At 46.1% G+C, this 15612-nt stretch overlaps 1 protein-coding gene across 1 annotated transcript; it reads left to right on the forward strand.

The window, feature by feature from the left end:
• Positions 1 to 5733: 5733 nt before the first annotated feature.
• Positions 5734 to 15216, forward strand: BOD1 (biorientation of chromosomes in cell division 1; the record flags this gene model as incomplete). Its single annotated transcript, XM_081178845.1, has 4 exons — positions 5734 to 6129; positions 7633 to 7757; positions 12514 to 12713; positions 14366 to 15216. The coding sequence occupies 3 exons, from the start codon at positions 5734 to 5736 to the stop codon at positions 12710 to 12712; spliced, it is 720 nt and encodes a 239-aa protein (XP_081034971.1). The 3' UTR covers position 12713; positions 14366 to 15216.
• Positions 15217 to 15612: the final 396 nt, after the last annotated feature.

Here is a 15612-nt window from a genome sequence, read left to right on the forward strand (position 1 = left end):
AGAGCACAACTAAGTGCAGTACAGCCATCTTCTCAGAAAAACTCTTCACAAGGTCAAGAGGTCAAGACACGAAAGCTTTAGCAACTAATCCACACCTAATGACCCTTCTAAGTGGTACTCAGAATATCACTCAAGTAATCACTCAAGATATCCCTCAAGTAATTAATGAACAAAAGAAGAAAAGGCACATTAACCTAGGAACTTCCTATCTGCCCAGAATGTTGGAGGCCATACACCACACCCCCTCAACAGTATTTATAGGAACTCAAACACTGAGATCCTGCTCTGTTCTAGTAACAAGAAGCCGAAAGCACCAGCCTGAAGATGACGAGTGAGACCTCGTCGAAACGTCGCCTAGACACCCCAACTCTTACACGGGAAGACACCCGAAGACACCAAAACCTACATTCCTGTACCCGTGAAAATCTACGAAAGCATATATATATATATATATATATATATATACACACTTGATAGATAACTCGGTAGATTGGGCTTTAAATGTGAACTGAACCAATCTATCCGCTGTCCCTAAACCCATCATGCAACCACTGTTGAAGGAAAGAGGGGAAAATTCATATGAGATTGCCCATTTTGATGCCATCACCCATGAATCCAATCACATCAAGTTCTGGCTACAGCCCAGGAGACGTCAGGATAGCGGCTGACATATATCCCACTCCCAATTTAGTCCCCTAGTGCACGGCTGGAAGTTCAGGAAGGATTATTGTGGGGAAAGAAGTGCTATTTCACAATTTCAGGGATTTGTTTATCTTTCTGTTGTGTGGACTGTGCCCTCAAGTTTCAGTTGAAGCAATGGATGCTTCTGTTTGGACTTCTAAAGGATTGGCACTGAGTTAGCACAGATGTGATGCCACCTGGGGAGGTCAAATGCACAGAATCAGCCTGCAGGACTGCCCCCCCCCCCACACACACATGCATGCCAACGCAAACCCTTGTGCAAATATCACATTAGAAGGCCTAGTGTGGGACCCTTTGAAATGCCAAGTGAAAATGGGAGTTTACTGTTCAGATCCCTTGTCACCTAGGCCAACACTTGCATTCAGAGCAGTCTTTTTCAGTGCATAGGTTTTATGCCTTTGAATGTGAGTATATATCTCTCCCCCCCCCCCTCGCTGACAGATGGTACTGGGTAGCTTGCACTGCTTCTCAGGGCAGCTGAATTTTAATCAGGCACCAAGGACTGTGCTTGCATGCAAAATTCTGCCTCCTGCCACCTGCTTCAGTAGTCAGAAGAGATGCTACTCCTGTATTTAATGTACACATTTGGGCTAATGGTCTATCGGTTACAATGACATCTAGTCATGGGGATAGATATACCTAAAAGTGACTCCCACAGCAGGAAAATGTGCTGGCATGGCAGTAGAAATTGCCACCAGGAAGCTGTGAACTCATGCACTAATTTATCCACATGAGTAAGCTCTCATGTGGGAGGTTTATTTTGTATGTTTGAGCTGGCCTATAGTAAATATCGGTGACAAGTCCAAGAAACCAATCACCCTTCTAGCTTTACCCTCTGTGACAGAGAAGAACCAGAATGTTTTGTGAACTTCAGGGAGAGCAGGCAACAGTCTTGACTGCTCGCTGCTTACAAAACACTGTGAAACACCTGCAATTAAGAAACAACAACTCAGGAAAACCTTGTGCAGGCGGATGTTGCGAGCGATGGCATCTGTGGTAATATTGGTTAGGAAAACATCCATTCCTATGGCACAAGAGTTTAGTTCACATAAATCCCTTCCCCCTTTCTTCTACTACCTAAAGTCTTGACTTAGTCCAGCAGGAATGATGGATCAGTGCTCATGGGGTTGTCAAGCTTGCTCTTTTCCTTGGAACAAAACTCCAGCAGATCTCACAGTATCTGGAGGACCTGTTGATCTTGCGCATTACAACCAATAACTGAGGCCCAAAATTTCCAAGGACTTCATTGGCTGAGAAGAAACCAACTCACTTTTCCAGATTGGCCCATTGGGCAAATGGGTGAGGCACTCTTCCACAAATCTCAGCCCACCTTCATATTCCTGCCTTCTTATTTTCAGTGAGTCCAGGGAATGGCACTGCCTGCCATTTTACTACTCCTTAGTCTCAGTGTTGCCCTTTGTGGAACTGAGAAGGGAGGAGGGTGGGTGGCAAAACTAGAATGCAATTGGCTCTGGCTCCTTCTACTGTTGGCACCTCTGCCTTCCTACCGATCAGTCCCAAGGAGCACCAGCTACCACTGATTTTTCCAATCATTTCAGTGGGCTGCCAGGTAGCATTGTGTGCTTCAGTGCTAACATTGGAATCCAGACATCTGAATAGTGGGGGAGGTATACCCTTCTGTCTGAGGCATACCCGCCCTTCCCTGCAAGGCTTTTTCCCCTCCATCAACCATGTAAGATCCATGTTGGAAGTGTTCCTGTGTGTCAAGGGAGTTGGAGAGCCATGGTTGCGGAGCCGTGCTGCTGCTGGCTGAGTGTTTGCATTTCACTCATCTTGTTCTTGCAAGGATTTATTCTCCTAGATTAGTTGCCATGCAACAAGTGCACATTCACGTGACTCATAATCATCTGGGTATCCCCTGTGATAATTTGCGCATTATTATACATGCAAATTACCCCAAAAGGCAGTTAAAAGCAAGATGGCTTTTGTGTTGCTGGGATTGAAATGTGGAGGTTCACAAGAGTACATCTCCCCAAATTGTAAAGCAGCCCTATTTACTGCTTACATGAGATCAAGGGCACAAGTCAGCAAAAGCAGGTGAATTTTACTACAGTATTTTTCAACCTGTTCTCAAAGCTAATTCAGAGCAAGCCTGCTCTCCACACCGCCACCTTATTTAACAACTGTGAAGCTGCAGTACCCTCTCGTGGCCAATTTGCATATCACACTTAGGGCTCATCAGCACAGCTTTTTAAGCACAGCTTATGTGTCTGAGTGCGTCTTCTTCTTCTTTTTGCCCAGCTTTCCACGGGAAAACCTGCTCTTTAATGCTGAATGAGAACAAACAGAAATCCAGGTTTTTCATGGATTGCCATTTGCTCTGACTGGGTTTATGCAGGAAAGCGCTGGAGGGGAAAAAATACTCAGACAAGGCGTTTTAAAGTGCAGACCTCTACTTAGAAACATGGCGCAAGTCTGGATGATCCCTAAGTGACAACTGCAGACACGGCAGACATGTTAATTTAGTTCTCCAAGGAGATCAGAGGATTAGCCCATTTTAACCTCACCTTAACCCTGTGAGATGATTCAGGCTGAGAGAGGAAGGGTGACCCAATAGCATCCATGGCTGCAACTCCCAGTTAAAGGTAAAGGTACCCCTGCCCGTACGGGCCAGTCTTGACAGACTCTAGGGTTGTGCGCTCATCTCACTCTAGAGGCCGGGAGCCAGCGCTGTCCGCAGACACTTCCGGGTCACGTGGCCAGCGTGACAAAGCTGCTCTGGCGAGCCAGAGCCGCACACGGAAACGCCGTTTACCTTCCCGCTAGTAAGCTATTTATCTACTTGCACCCAAGGGTGCTTTCAAACTGCTAGGTTGGCAGGCACTGGGACTGAGCAACGGGAGCGCACCCTGCCGCAGGGATTCGAACCGCCGACCATGCGATTGGCAAGTCCTAGGCGCTGAGGTTTTACCCACAGCGCCACCCGCGTCCCATTTACATTTACTCCCAGTTAGTCTGCATTTTATAGTGAAGCAGCCTGATTCAGGTAGCACAGTGGTCAGGGGTGGAAAGATGCAGGCAGTAACTCATGTCTGAATGGTGTGGCAAGACTTTTAAAGAGTTGGTTCTAGTGGAGTGGAATTGAGGCTGAGTTTCAGGCAGCATAATGTAATGAGCAATATCATCACACAGAAGCATTTAGGCTTGGCTTGGCTTTGGGTATATTAAAAATTATTTGGATGTAGATTAAATGACTCTGAATGTTTAAGGTTGAGTTTAGGCATTAGGAAAATGGCTTTTAATTGGGAGAGGGGAGTTAGGAACATTTATGATATATACCTCACCTTTCTGTGAAATAACTTAGCTTGATGTACATGGTGCCCTCTCCCACACTTTTATCCTTGAAAAAAAACACACCCTGTGAAGTAGGTTAAACTGATAGATAGTTACTGGCCCATAATTGGTTACTGAGCATAATAGCAGACTAAAAACTTGGACCCCTATTTCTCAGGTCTTAGTCCAACACTCCAACCACTACACCACTCCGGCCCAGCCTGCTGGTTCACACACGCTACAATTGCTAAGACAAGCTATTGCAGAGTAAATGAATATAGCAGGTAGAGGAGAGCCTTCAACAAGTGTTAAATGAGGGGCTCAGGTAGTCTTACTTTCCTACAAAAAATGGGGGTTACATGTATCCCTGTTTCCATCTGAAATGTTGGAGAACACTTTAAGTCAGCTCCAAGCCCAGGCGGGGCCCCCCTTATATTGATGGCCTTAGCTGGCAGTCCAAGGGTAGCTAGCAGCTCCCATTTCAGTTCCCCACAATGCCTCGGAACACCTGACGCAGTGTCATTCTGGGGCTCCATTGGAAATTAAAATGGAGGCACACAGCATGGAGGGCCCAATGCTGATGTCAATGCTGGAGAGTCCTACTGCCTTAGGACGCTTGATGTTGGACTAAGTTTCATTATGACTCACCAAGTCTCAGAACTGGAAATGTTTTGAATTGCAGAGCTCAGCTTTGGTACGTGCATGCCAGTAACAACATACTGCCTCAAAATGTATATGGAGCGCATTTGCCTCACCACTGACCATCCACAATTCCCCACCAAACATCTGACCTCTCCACTAGACTAGAGGCAGGGCCCCTGGTGCAACAGGAAGTTCCACAGGGCTTACTTCTGAGCAAGCATGTTTATGATTGTAGGGTTGCATACCCTAACAGCGCATATGCAACGTTTGTGGGCATATGCATGGATGAGAGTGCTAGGGACAAAGATGTACACACACGAATACCCCCAACTCAAGGGATTTATCTTTCAGAGGGATGCCAAGTGAAAAAGAGGTTCCCCCACCTTGAACAGTTGTTCAGAATGGAGCATTTCAGTCTGTCATACCAGTAGCCATGTCCTCTTTGGAGGAGAACCTGAGGGACGACTATTCTAGTAACCCACACTAACGGAAGTGTAACAAGGCATCCCCAAAGGCAAAAAAGAGGGGATAAAATGGGTACTGTGATGTAGGGTTGCCATTATTTTGAGGAGCAAAAAAGAGGACACATCTGCCGACTTCTACTTTTAACTATGGATCGCTATGACGACTCTCATTTTACATCCCCATGAGAAAGAGGACGTGTCCTGGAAAAAAAGAGGGCATATGGCAACCCTATGAGCAAGGGACTGACAAGCAGAAAATCCTCCTGCTAAACGAGCAGTGCGGGCACATGAGGCCGGGGGTCGAGGAGGGAGTGCACAGCCCCGTCTTTTCTGGCCGCCCCAGGGCTTGGGGGTCGCTCCCGTCGCTCTGCAACAATTACAGCATTCAGGGCTGCTTTCCTTATCCCCGTTGCCCTTCCCATAGCTCATCTAGAACCCCACCCGGACTTGAATATTGGCGGAGCGCGATGACTCCGCACCGCGCCAACCAATCCACAAATTTTGCAGCCTTTTGCAGCAGGGGCAGCTGTCAGCGCGTCCCAACGGAGCCTGCCAGATGGCTATCGCGATAAAAGCCTCCTGGGAGTCTGCGCCCTCCTAGCCCCGAGAAAGGAGGCCTCTGATTCCCAGCATGCAGCGGGAAGGCATGACGCAAATGCTCCGCGACGGCAACGTCACCAACAGCTGCCGCGGCACGATCAGCAGAGGGTGCCGCGGCGGCGGCGGCGTTGCCACCATCGCCCCTGCAGCAGCAGCACCTGGCGGGAGAGAGGGCGGCGGCGGCGCTGCTGTTCCGGCGGCCCGTCGGGCGGCGCTGGGAGGGCCGGGCGGGGGGATGGCGGAGCCGGGCGGGGCGTCGTCCGGCACGGGCGGAGGCGGCGGGAGCTCGTCGGGGCCTGGAGCGACGGACCCGGCCTCGCTGCCCCCTGGCGACGCGCAGCTCATCGCCCTCATCGTGGGGCAGCTCAAGAGCCGCGGCCTCTTCGACGCCTTCCGCAGGGACTGCCTGGCCGACGTCGACACCAAGGTAAGCGCCCCTCCCCGTAGCAGCCCCGCGGAGGGTCTCTCTGCAGGATCGTAGGGGGAGGCCTCGGCTAAGGAGTTGCCAGGATTACAGGGACTTTTCTTTTTATTCCCTTATCCTCTCTTTTCCCTAGTCCCCACCCAGCCCCGTTATGGAGGCACTCGCCCCAGCCAACGGGGTCAGCTGTCAGGGATGGCGAGAGTTGCAGTCGCCCGGCTTCCCTGCCTCTTCGGCTGGGGGAAGCCGACACACGAGTTCGCAGGAAAACCATCTCATAGCCTGCACTGTATCCCCTCTGATCCAAACTCCCTGAGGTGGGGGAGCTTTGCTGGCTCTTGTGGTGTGGTCTATTCTGGGAAAGGTATACACAACCCCAGACAAAACATTTATTTCCTTTGGTGGTCACATGGCTTGCACTCTTGTTTTTGTGTTTTGTACAAGATACACCCATGTTAACATTCTTATGGGGTCACAGAGGTTTTGGAGCATCTTTGTAGCTTGTCTTTGGCTTATAACTTCCTGTATATGTTTCCTGGGGGGTGCTTTATTATTATTATTATTAGGCAATTCTCAAAAAGAGTAAAATAAACCAAAATAAATACATTCCAGTCCATGTTACCACTGAAAGGACTATAACTTAGTGGTAGAACTAGAGCATCTGATTTGCGGGCAGAAGGTTTAATATTTGACATTTCCAGGTAGGGTTGGGAATGGTTCCTCTCTGAAACGCTGGAGAGCCATTGCCAATCAGTGTGGACTATACTGAGCTAGGTAGACCACTAGTCTCACTTGGCATAAGGCAGCCTTCTTTGAACATTGAGCAGACAAGCATCATATAGTGGTGTCCACATCAACAACATGGTTTTATTCCTTTGTGTTTTGGAAGTTAACCCCACTACATTCAGTGGCCTACATGTAAATAGGCATAAATGATGGTCTGTCTAAGCCTTATAAAGGAGTAGGAGGAGGGTATGTTGGTCCTGTAATCCATCAATATTTTCTGGGGGATGCAGGTACATAGATATTGGCTGAATCTCATTGAACAGGGTATTTAGGTGTGTAACCCACAACAACTGAATTTTACCATGGCCTCGCAGACACTGATTGGAGTCTAGCTGGAGTTTTATTCCAGGATTTGAATGACAGAGCTAGCTGATTATGGAAAAATCAGTTTAGGATATTCCAACTAAACATTAGGAAGGACTTTCTATCTGTAAGAACTGTTTAACAGTTGAATGGACCAACTCAGGAGGTGTTGGAATCTTCTTCAACTCCAGCTGTAGTATACTTATTCTACGGTGTGTGTGCTCATGTAATTTTTCATGGCTACATTCATATTTGGTTTTTCATAGGTAAAAACAAACCTGCTAAAGGCAAATGACGCCAATCCTGTTGAAATTTAATTGTAGGGTAAATAAACAAGTGTGTTTCAGTGTGGTGTCAGTGGTCTGTGTGGATTTTGAAAGAAACACTTCAGGATTATATTAATTGAGCTATTTTGTTTAGCCAGCCTACCAGAATTTGAGACAGAAAGTGGACAACTTTGTGTCTACCCACCTGGATAAACAGGAATGGAACCCAGCAATGAACAAAAACCAGTTGCGGAATGGCTTGAGGCAGAGCGTTATTCAGTAAGTAAAAGCTGCTAAAATATGTGACAATAATGAATTGTTTTTTAACTCATGAAGGTAACCTTCTACATTTGCACAAGACCCCTAAATTTTAATGGGATTGTCTAAGAAACACTTCTGGTAGATTGTGGCTCTCCATCCATTGAAATTACTCAAAAATTCATTGCTAATCAACACCATGTTTCTTCAGGAGTGGCACTTGTGGCACTTGTGGCTGTCTAATGGAGATCTGCACGCATCCACAGCTTTAAGAGGGAAAGAGCATCTGATGAACTTGCAGTCTTAGTTCTGTTTGCTTTTACCAACTTCCAGCATGAGATACAGTAGCATGATGATTCCACCTAAACATTAGGAAGAACTTCCTGACAGTAAGAGCTGTTCGACAGTGGAATTTGCTGCCAAGGAGTGTGGTAGAGTCTCCTCCTTCTTTGGAGGTCTTTAAGCAGAGGCTTGACAACCATATGTCAGGAGTGCTCTGATGGGGTTTCCTGCTTGGCAGGGGGTTGGACTCGATGGCCCTTGTGGTCTCTTCCAACTCTATGATTCTATGATGAGCTTAATGTCACTGGGCTTGGGGTGCTGTCCAACAGAGTGAAGTAGTGTTTTGCTCCTTGAACTATTGCTGTAGTGTAACTAATCCAGTTCACTAAACACAACGTGTTCTTTGCAAACACGTTCTTCCCTAATTTTGTTGAAGGCCAGGCTGGGTTAGCTGTATGTTCAATGTACATAATTTTAATTTTATATAATAAGCTGCTGTGTTTCTGACTGATAGTGATAGGATTCAAGAAATGGTTATTGAAATGTGCTTAGAATGAGAGTGGGAGGTGACTTGCAAGCTTTACCGAGTACTTCCATGAAGTTGCTTGGAAGTCAGTCCCATTGTATGCAGAGATGCTTTTTTCCATATATGTGTGCATAGGGTTGCAGCCTTAATTTATTAATCTGCATTATGGCAGATTAGTTATTTGAAGACTTGTAGCTTGCCTTTTGGCTACAAGAGCCCGCATGGTGGCATACAAAATAAATTTAAAACAAATACAGATGTAAATCATAGTAATAGCACAATAAAATTAAAAAGAACTAAGTTAAAAACTAAAGCAGTACTGAAAATCAGCAGAATTCAAAGTTAAAATGATCCCTAATGCCTGGTGAAATAAGGTAAAGGACTCCTGGATGGTCCAGGTCCAGTAAAAGGCAACTATGGGGTGTGGCGCTCATCTTGCTTTTCAGGCAAAGGGAGTTGGCGTTTGCACACAGACAGCTTTCGGGTCACGTGGCCAGCATGACTAAACCGCTACTTGCACACAGAGGACCGTGACGGAAACCAAAGCGCACGGAAATGTCGTTTACTTTCCCGCCGCAGCAGTGCCTATTTATCTACTTGCACTGGCGTGCTTTTGAACTGCTAGGTTAGCAGAAGCTGTGACTTCATACAATTATTGAAAAAGCCTTTCTTGCCAACCATCTGTACCTCTGAAAGCAAGGAGTGCAAGGTCTCTGACAGTCATAAAACAGCAGACAGACTCTGGTGGAAGATGGTCCTTTGAATTGCCTCGCCTCAAATTATTTAGGAATTTATTGGTAATCACCAACACCTTAAATTGTTCCTGGAAAGAAATCTAAAGCCAGTGTCTTCCAGTAACGTGGTTACTACCTTTTGTACTTGCTAAAGCTTCCAAACAATTTTTAAGGACCACCTCACATGAAATATGCTGCAAAAATCCAGCCTTCGTGTGGCCACATCTGCTGCTTCTTCAAAAATGATGCCGCCAGCACACTAGTTGAATCAATGCAGAGACATGCAACAGCCAGATTGCCTTTAAACTGCACTTCCTTTAAAGGATCAGGTCCATAATCTAGGGGTGCTCCTTGATCTGGCACTGCTCCTGGATGCTTTGGTTGCTGCTGCACTCCTAGACTACAGACTTCGGGGGTTTTTGCCCACATACAATCTGTGGTAGTGTTCAAGCAATGGTTCATTACTTCCACTGGATGAAAAAGAGAAAGCTGGGTGTTATATACATTTGGCAATATCATATGAAACTTCACCAGGAAGTGGTTTGACCATGACAATGTGATCGCTTGGACAACCCTTCCTGTGTTTTCTAACCATCCATTTCATCATCACCAAAGACTTAAGTTGAGAGTGTGCCCTTCTACGTGTATTGCTTGATGTCAAACTGAGGCAGCCCCATGGCTGCCATGAAAACCATGAAATCTAGAGGTGGTCTTGGCATGAATACTGGAGAAGCCTTCATTGGGGTGTACAGTCAGAAGTAAATGAACATGGGCTGTAATAATTATGATGAAGCTTAAATGTAAAAATGACAGGGACCATTCACAAAACAATATTGCTAAAATACCTGACATCTGGGCATTGAGTGTTGGCATTAAGCTGTGAGTGTCGTCCATAGTTGGAGTGAACCTAGAGGGTCGTACATAAGTCTGTCTCAATGGCTGTATGACTCCATCAACATAAATCACAGCTTACATGCTAGGTATTTCTCTTGTATGATAAGCTCATGGTAAGTTACAGTGGTGCCTTGCAAGACGAAATTAATTTGTTCCACGAGTTTTTTTGTCTAGCAGATTTTTCGTCTTGCGAAGCACGGTGTCGGAAAAGTTTTGGAAAAGCTTCAAAAATCACCAAAGTCTTCAAAAACCTCAAAAAAGGCTACCACACCTCGTGCTATGAGTTGCTCCTCGAAGTCAAGTCGCAACTGTATTAACGTTGTTAAGAAAAAGGAAACAAACTTGCAAGACATTTTCGTCTTGCGAAGCAAACCCGTAGGGAAATTCGTCTTGCGAAGCAGCTCAAAAACCGCAAAACCCTTTCGTCTAGCGAGTTTTTCGTCTTGCGAGGCATTCGTCTTGCGGGGCACCACTGTATTGTTGAAACATCCTGAGTTGCATTTATAAGCCATCTTCCTTGATGGAGGCATGTTCAGGTTAAAACCTCTAGTTCCATAATTTTCAATTGTGAAGTAGGACAGTGAGGGCTCATCCACAGGTCCAAGTGTTTTTGCTCCCCCCCCCCCAAAAAAAAAAACTAACTTCTCTTATCACTAAATTGGAGCAAATGTCAGTATGGAGAAAACACAATTGACGTTTGCTCCAATTCAGCAGTAAACAGTGGATTTCCCCAGAGCAAAGCAGCGGGGTAGCAGGTGTGGATGAGCCTTGAGACAGTGGTTACTATGAGAGCTTTCCCCAGGCCATCTTGTAGTCAGATTCATGTGCCTCTGAAGTGGTTCAGCCATGGAGCAGAAGTTGCTTATGCATTGTGCTCCATTGATTCTGTAACAGGTTGTTTTGCTGCAAGCAGTCAATGGCGGGGAGACATGCTAAGCTCGTCATGTCCTGGTTGACTTCCTTGCTCAGTTTTTGTTTCGAAACATGTTGTGTACACCACCAGCTGAGTGCTCTTTTGTTTGCCTTCATTAATTCTGGGGATGCACAAATGCAGACACTTCCAGACAGCCTGTTTAAATGTACAAATTTGCTTGTTACCCCATTTCTAGTGCAGTTAGCACATCACTTTTCTCACTGCAAAAAGTCCGGTAAGAAAGGTGATCGGAAATTAGGCTTGAAATTGTGGGACAACAACCCCTAGCTGGCAGTGCCATATAATCTCCGCACAAACGTGAACGTTCAATAAACTGGTGTTGTATAACCTCTGCGAGTTTTGCATTACTATATTGGCATGAATGCTTTTCCAGCAGCCAGCCTGGAAGCTCCTTGTGTCTCCATCTGCTACTCTAAGTCCCCAGGGGGCCCTGCAATGAGAGTATTGCTGCAGCTGTAGAGGGCCTGCCCACCAGGCTGGCAGCACAGCAGCACCAACCTGCATTGCACGTAGCTGCCATTTTTAGTACGTGGCACAAGCTGCAGGAGCTGGAAGAGCATTGGAACAATCTGACCCTGGAATTTGTGCCAGGCCAGGCATGCCCTTCAGGGAGACCAAGTGTCAGAGACTTCAGATCTTCTTAAGTGCCCACGTAGACTCAAAACAATATTGGCTGTTTGGGTGTGTTTTTTCTACCCAGGCGGCTGCTTCCCAACGGCTGTGCAGTGTCTCTGTGTTTGCCTCCCCTGGCCTGTTGCAGACATGACTTAACCCCACCAGACAGCCCATGCCCTGCTCTTTTTATCCAGCACAGCCTTGAAGTAATAAGTCGCTTTTTGGTTTCTGACACTGTTCCCAGAAAAGCTCTTTGTCTTGTGTTGCTTGTGTTTATTTTTGTTTGTCTTGTAAAAAGTGCCGGTGTGTCTAGACTGGCAGATGTGGGGAGCAGCTGATCGTGGCAGGTCCTGGGGTAAAGGCTGCCTTTCTGCTTTTTCGTCATAAGTGCACTAGCCAAAAAGATCACCTCCCCTCATATCCCGCCTATCTCCTCCAGTGTGATGTTTTTTCCCTCTTGTTGATGCCAAGTCAGGTTTTATTTGCTGCTTTGTGTGCCATGGACACCCTGCAGTGGCTCCCACCCAGCATACATTTTTTTAAAGCAGTTGGGTGAGCAGATGTCTGCTGCAGGTTCTGCTGGGGCCCTCAAAGGCAGCTGGTTCAAAACCTCTTGGTTTTCTTTTCACCGGGTAGAATGCCTGTCTAGTGATACAGGAGCTACCAAAAGAGCCATAGTTCACACCATGTTAATGCTAATTGCAGCTGACATGATGGCTGTGGAGGGCTCCAGTGGGGGGAAGAAGGGAAGCTTTCTGGAGGAGCTGAATGACTCCTTTGTCTCTGCCCCAGGTCGGGGATGCTGGAAGCTGGAGTGGACAGAATTATTTCTCAGGTGGTGGATCCAAAACTAAACCACATCTTCAGGCCGCAGATAGAGAAGGCAATTCATGATTTCCTGGCTGCACAGAAGAAAGAGGACTCAGTGCCAGCTCCTCCCCCGGAGCCGGAGAGTCAGGATCCTTCCCCTCCATCTCAAGATGCCTCGTAAGGTCTGGTATTGCCACTTCTCTCCCTTCCCCCTCTGCATGCACTTGCAGCCCTTTTGTGTCATCACTCATGTGAAGAATGTCAATGGCACTAGCTAAAAGGCCAGAACATGCTGGGCTAGTGCCAGAATTGCTGCGAGAGGAAAGAACAAGCTGTGATCTTTCAAGATCACAAGCCTCCTTAACGGAATATGATTAGAAACTTCACTTTATTCTTCTGGGCTTCTTTTCTTTTTAGCAGCAATGCACCTTCAAATAGGCTATGGACCTACTTGGATTACTGAGGAACTGCTTGGGCACAAAAGAGTAAAAGATATGCATAAGGAAAATGCTATCTGGAAGATCTGGGAGCAGAGGCTGGCTCTAATGAGAGTCCATTAATTCTGTGGACCAAGCAGTTCTTGGAAAATGGGGAGAGCTACTTCAGTTTATTTGCAGAGGCATCTTGCTTTGGTTGATTTAAAGTGCAATCTTATGGATGTAAAGCTACAGGTCAGGCAAGCTGTCTGAATAATAAAAATTGCTAGTGGCGTTCTTCTATCCCAAGATGCCATACTTGGCACTACAAAACTAAACATTCTGCATCAAGAAATAAACAGCTTTGAGGGTCAAGCAGTACATAAATTTTATAAAATAAAATAAGAAGTGATGGATTCTGCTGGGGATCATAATTTTTTATTGCTTTGTATCCTCTCCTGGTCACTTAGGCGTTCTGAGGTTGTGCCATCTTATCCTCTAGGTCTGCCTCCCACAGCCTGGTGCTGTCCAGATGTTTTCGGCTATAATTCCCATCAGCCCCAGCCAGTGATCAGGGATGAGCGGAGTTGCTGTAAATCAACTGCAACCAGGTTGCAGAAGGCTATTATAGCGTGCATGCCCTCAGCAGAAGCCAAATGGCCATGGAAGAAATGGATTGGGCAGTTTGCCATCTCCTGTTAATAGAAGCCTACCAGCAGATCATCAGATCTGACTTGCCCTTCTGTAGATGGGTTGACTGTGAGTGGACAGGTGGACAGGCACAGGGCCTGGCACTCTTCAATGCAGAGGAGATGGTCTGGTGTGCAGAGGTCCAGAAGTGGAGAGAGAAGGGAAAGGGCTGGTCTCTGACATCATGCTTTATGTGCCTCCAAAGTCCAGTGCAAGGTCTGACCCTCTTCTGGGCTCAAAAGAAGGGTGGAGATTCTCCCTGACATCACACTGTGCATTGGAGGCACTCTGAAGCTGCCATCTTTGCTGTTTTCAAGCCTCTCATTACTTGCCACGGTGTTGGGGATGGGATCCTGCCCCTCACTGATAACCACAGCTTCTGGCTTTGGAGAGACTATATCTGTGGTTCTCTGCCCTTGTGCCAGTGCTGAAATTATGCCTTATTGCCACTGCATGCTGGTGCACAGGATCAAGCTGAAGACAAACTGTGCAACCAGCTTTAAGGTGGATTCAAGGCCCTTTTGGTTTTTTCACTACTAAATTTAAATCATGCAACTTTATGGTATTTGGTGGCTTCAATTTTTGTATGCTCACATGAAACTCCCAACTAAAACTTTAAATCCCAAAAAGGTAGCAGTCTCAAAATTGGTGCAAGTAACTTTATAATTAACCAGCAACTGTCTTTTAACTTTACATTAAGCACTAATTGTTGTCTCTTCCTTTTGCAGTGCATTTCTGACGTTAAAGCGGCTGCAGTTGCAGAACCTAGACTGAATCTGGCAGTGGGCTACATACATATCTGCAGGAATACAGTTTGTCAACTAATATCAACCGTTGCTGAAGGGAGGTTTTGGCAAAAGTCACATGTGGTTTCTACGTAGTGCAGAGGGATTGGTTAAATGTTGAAAATGTATTGCTATGGGCAGAAGTAGCATGTGTCTTCACTAATTCTGTATTTGGGGGATTGTTGCCACCTTTGTGGAAGCGGTAGGGTGAAAAATGGTTCTGGTGTGATATTAGTAAAATTGACGGTGGTTGGGATGTAGCAATAGGAATAAGGGGGTTTGGGGTATGCTTGGTTTCCTGGGAGGCTACAGTCTGTTGGGAACCTTTCTAGAGGGGTTTGGACAAGGGAGCGTTCAATGTACGAGCATGAAGCTGATCATTTACCAGCAAAGGATCACAGAGTGCTAGATGCTTACTTAAATTCAGTAATAACTCACAGTGCCCACCTACCTCTGACACAACTGTATAAATGGTCCATTGTTGGCTATCTGGGTACATCTAGGGACAAGCAATCAAGCCTCTGTCAAATTTCTGGAAGTGGTATGCACCATGCCTTGCAGCTCGGCTCTTTGGCCAGGCTGATCAAGAAAGTGTGTCAAAGTGAGTGTGGAGCAAGAGACTTCTTTTGTGAGCCTTTCAACCGAGGGAATGTTCTCTTGCCTGTGAGATTCTTCAGGTGCCTGTTAGAAGCTGCTTAGAGGGTTGCATAAGCTCTCAAGTAGGCATTTGTGCTCAAGTATTTGACTAGCAAATATCCAGAATTTTTTTTATAATAAAATACTAGAAAAGCCTAGTTGTGTGAGAGATTTTCTTTCGATACAATTCTTCTCATACCCAGGAGGTGATGTGCCAACACAGTGGTCTCCACTGAAAGATAATTGTCCACCTTGAATTTCTTCAGGGTCTGTCAGGTTGCAAAGCTTTAAAAAAAAATCAACTTCTTGACATTTGAATTACCGTATTTTTTGCACCATAACACTCACTTTTTTCTTCCTAAAAAGTAAGGGAAAATGTCTGTGCGTGTTATGGAGGGAATGCCTACGGGTGGCATGCCTACGGATTTTCCTCCTCTAAAAACTACGTGCGTGTTATGGTCGAGTGCGTGTTATAGAGCGAAAAATACGGTACTATTCTCATCACATTGTGTTTCCTTATAGCAGTCCCTTCACTGTGACTAGAACATAGTGCT

The sequence above is a fragment of the Podarcis bocagei genome (assembly GCF_964188305.1).
Source record: "Podarcis bocagei genome assembly, chromosome: 2".
Lineage (NCBI taxonomy): Eukaryota > Metazoa > Chordata > Lepidosauria > Squamata > Lacertidae > Podarcis > Podarcis bocagei.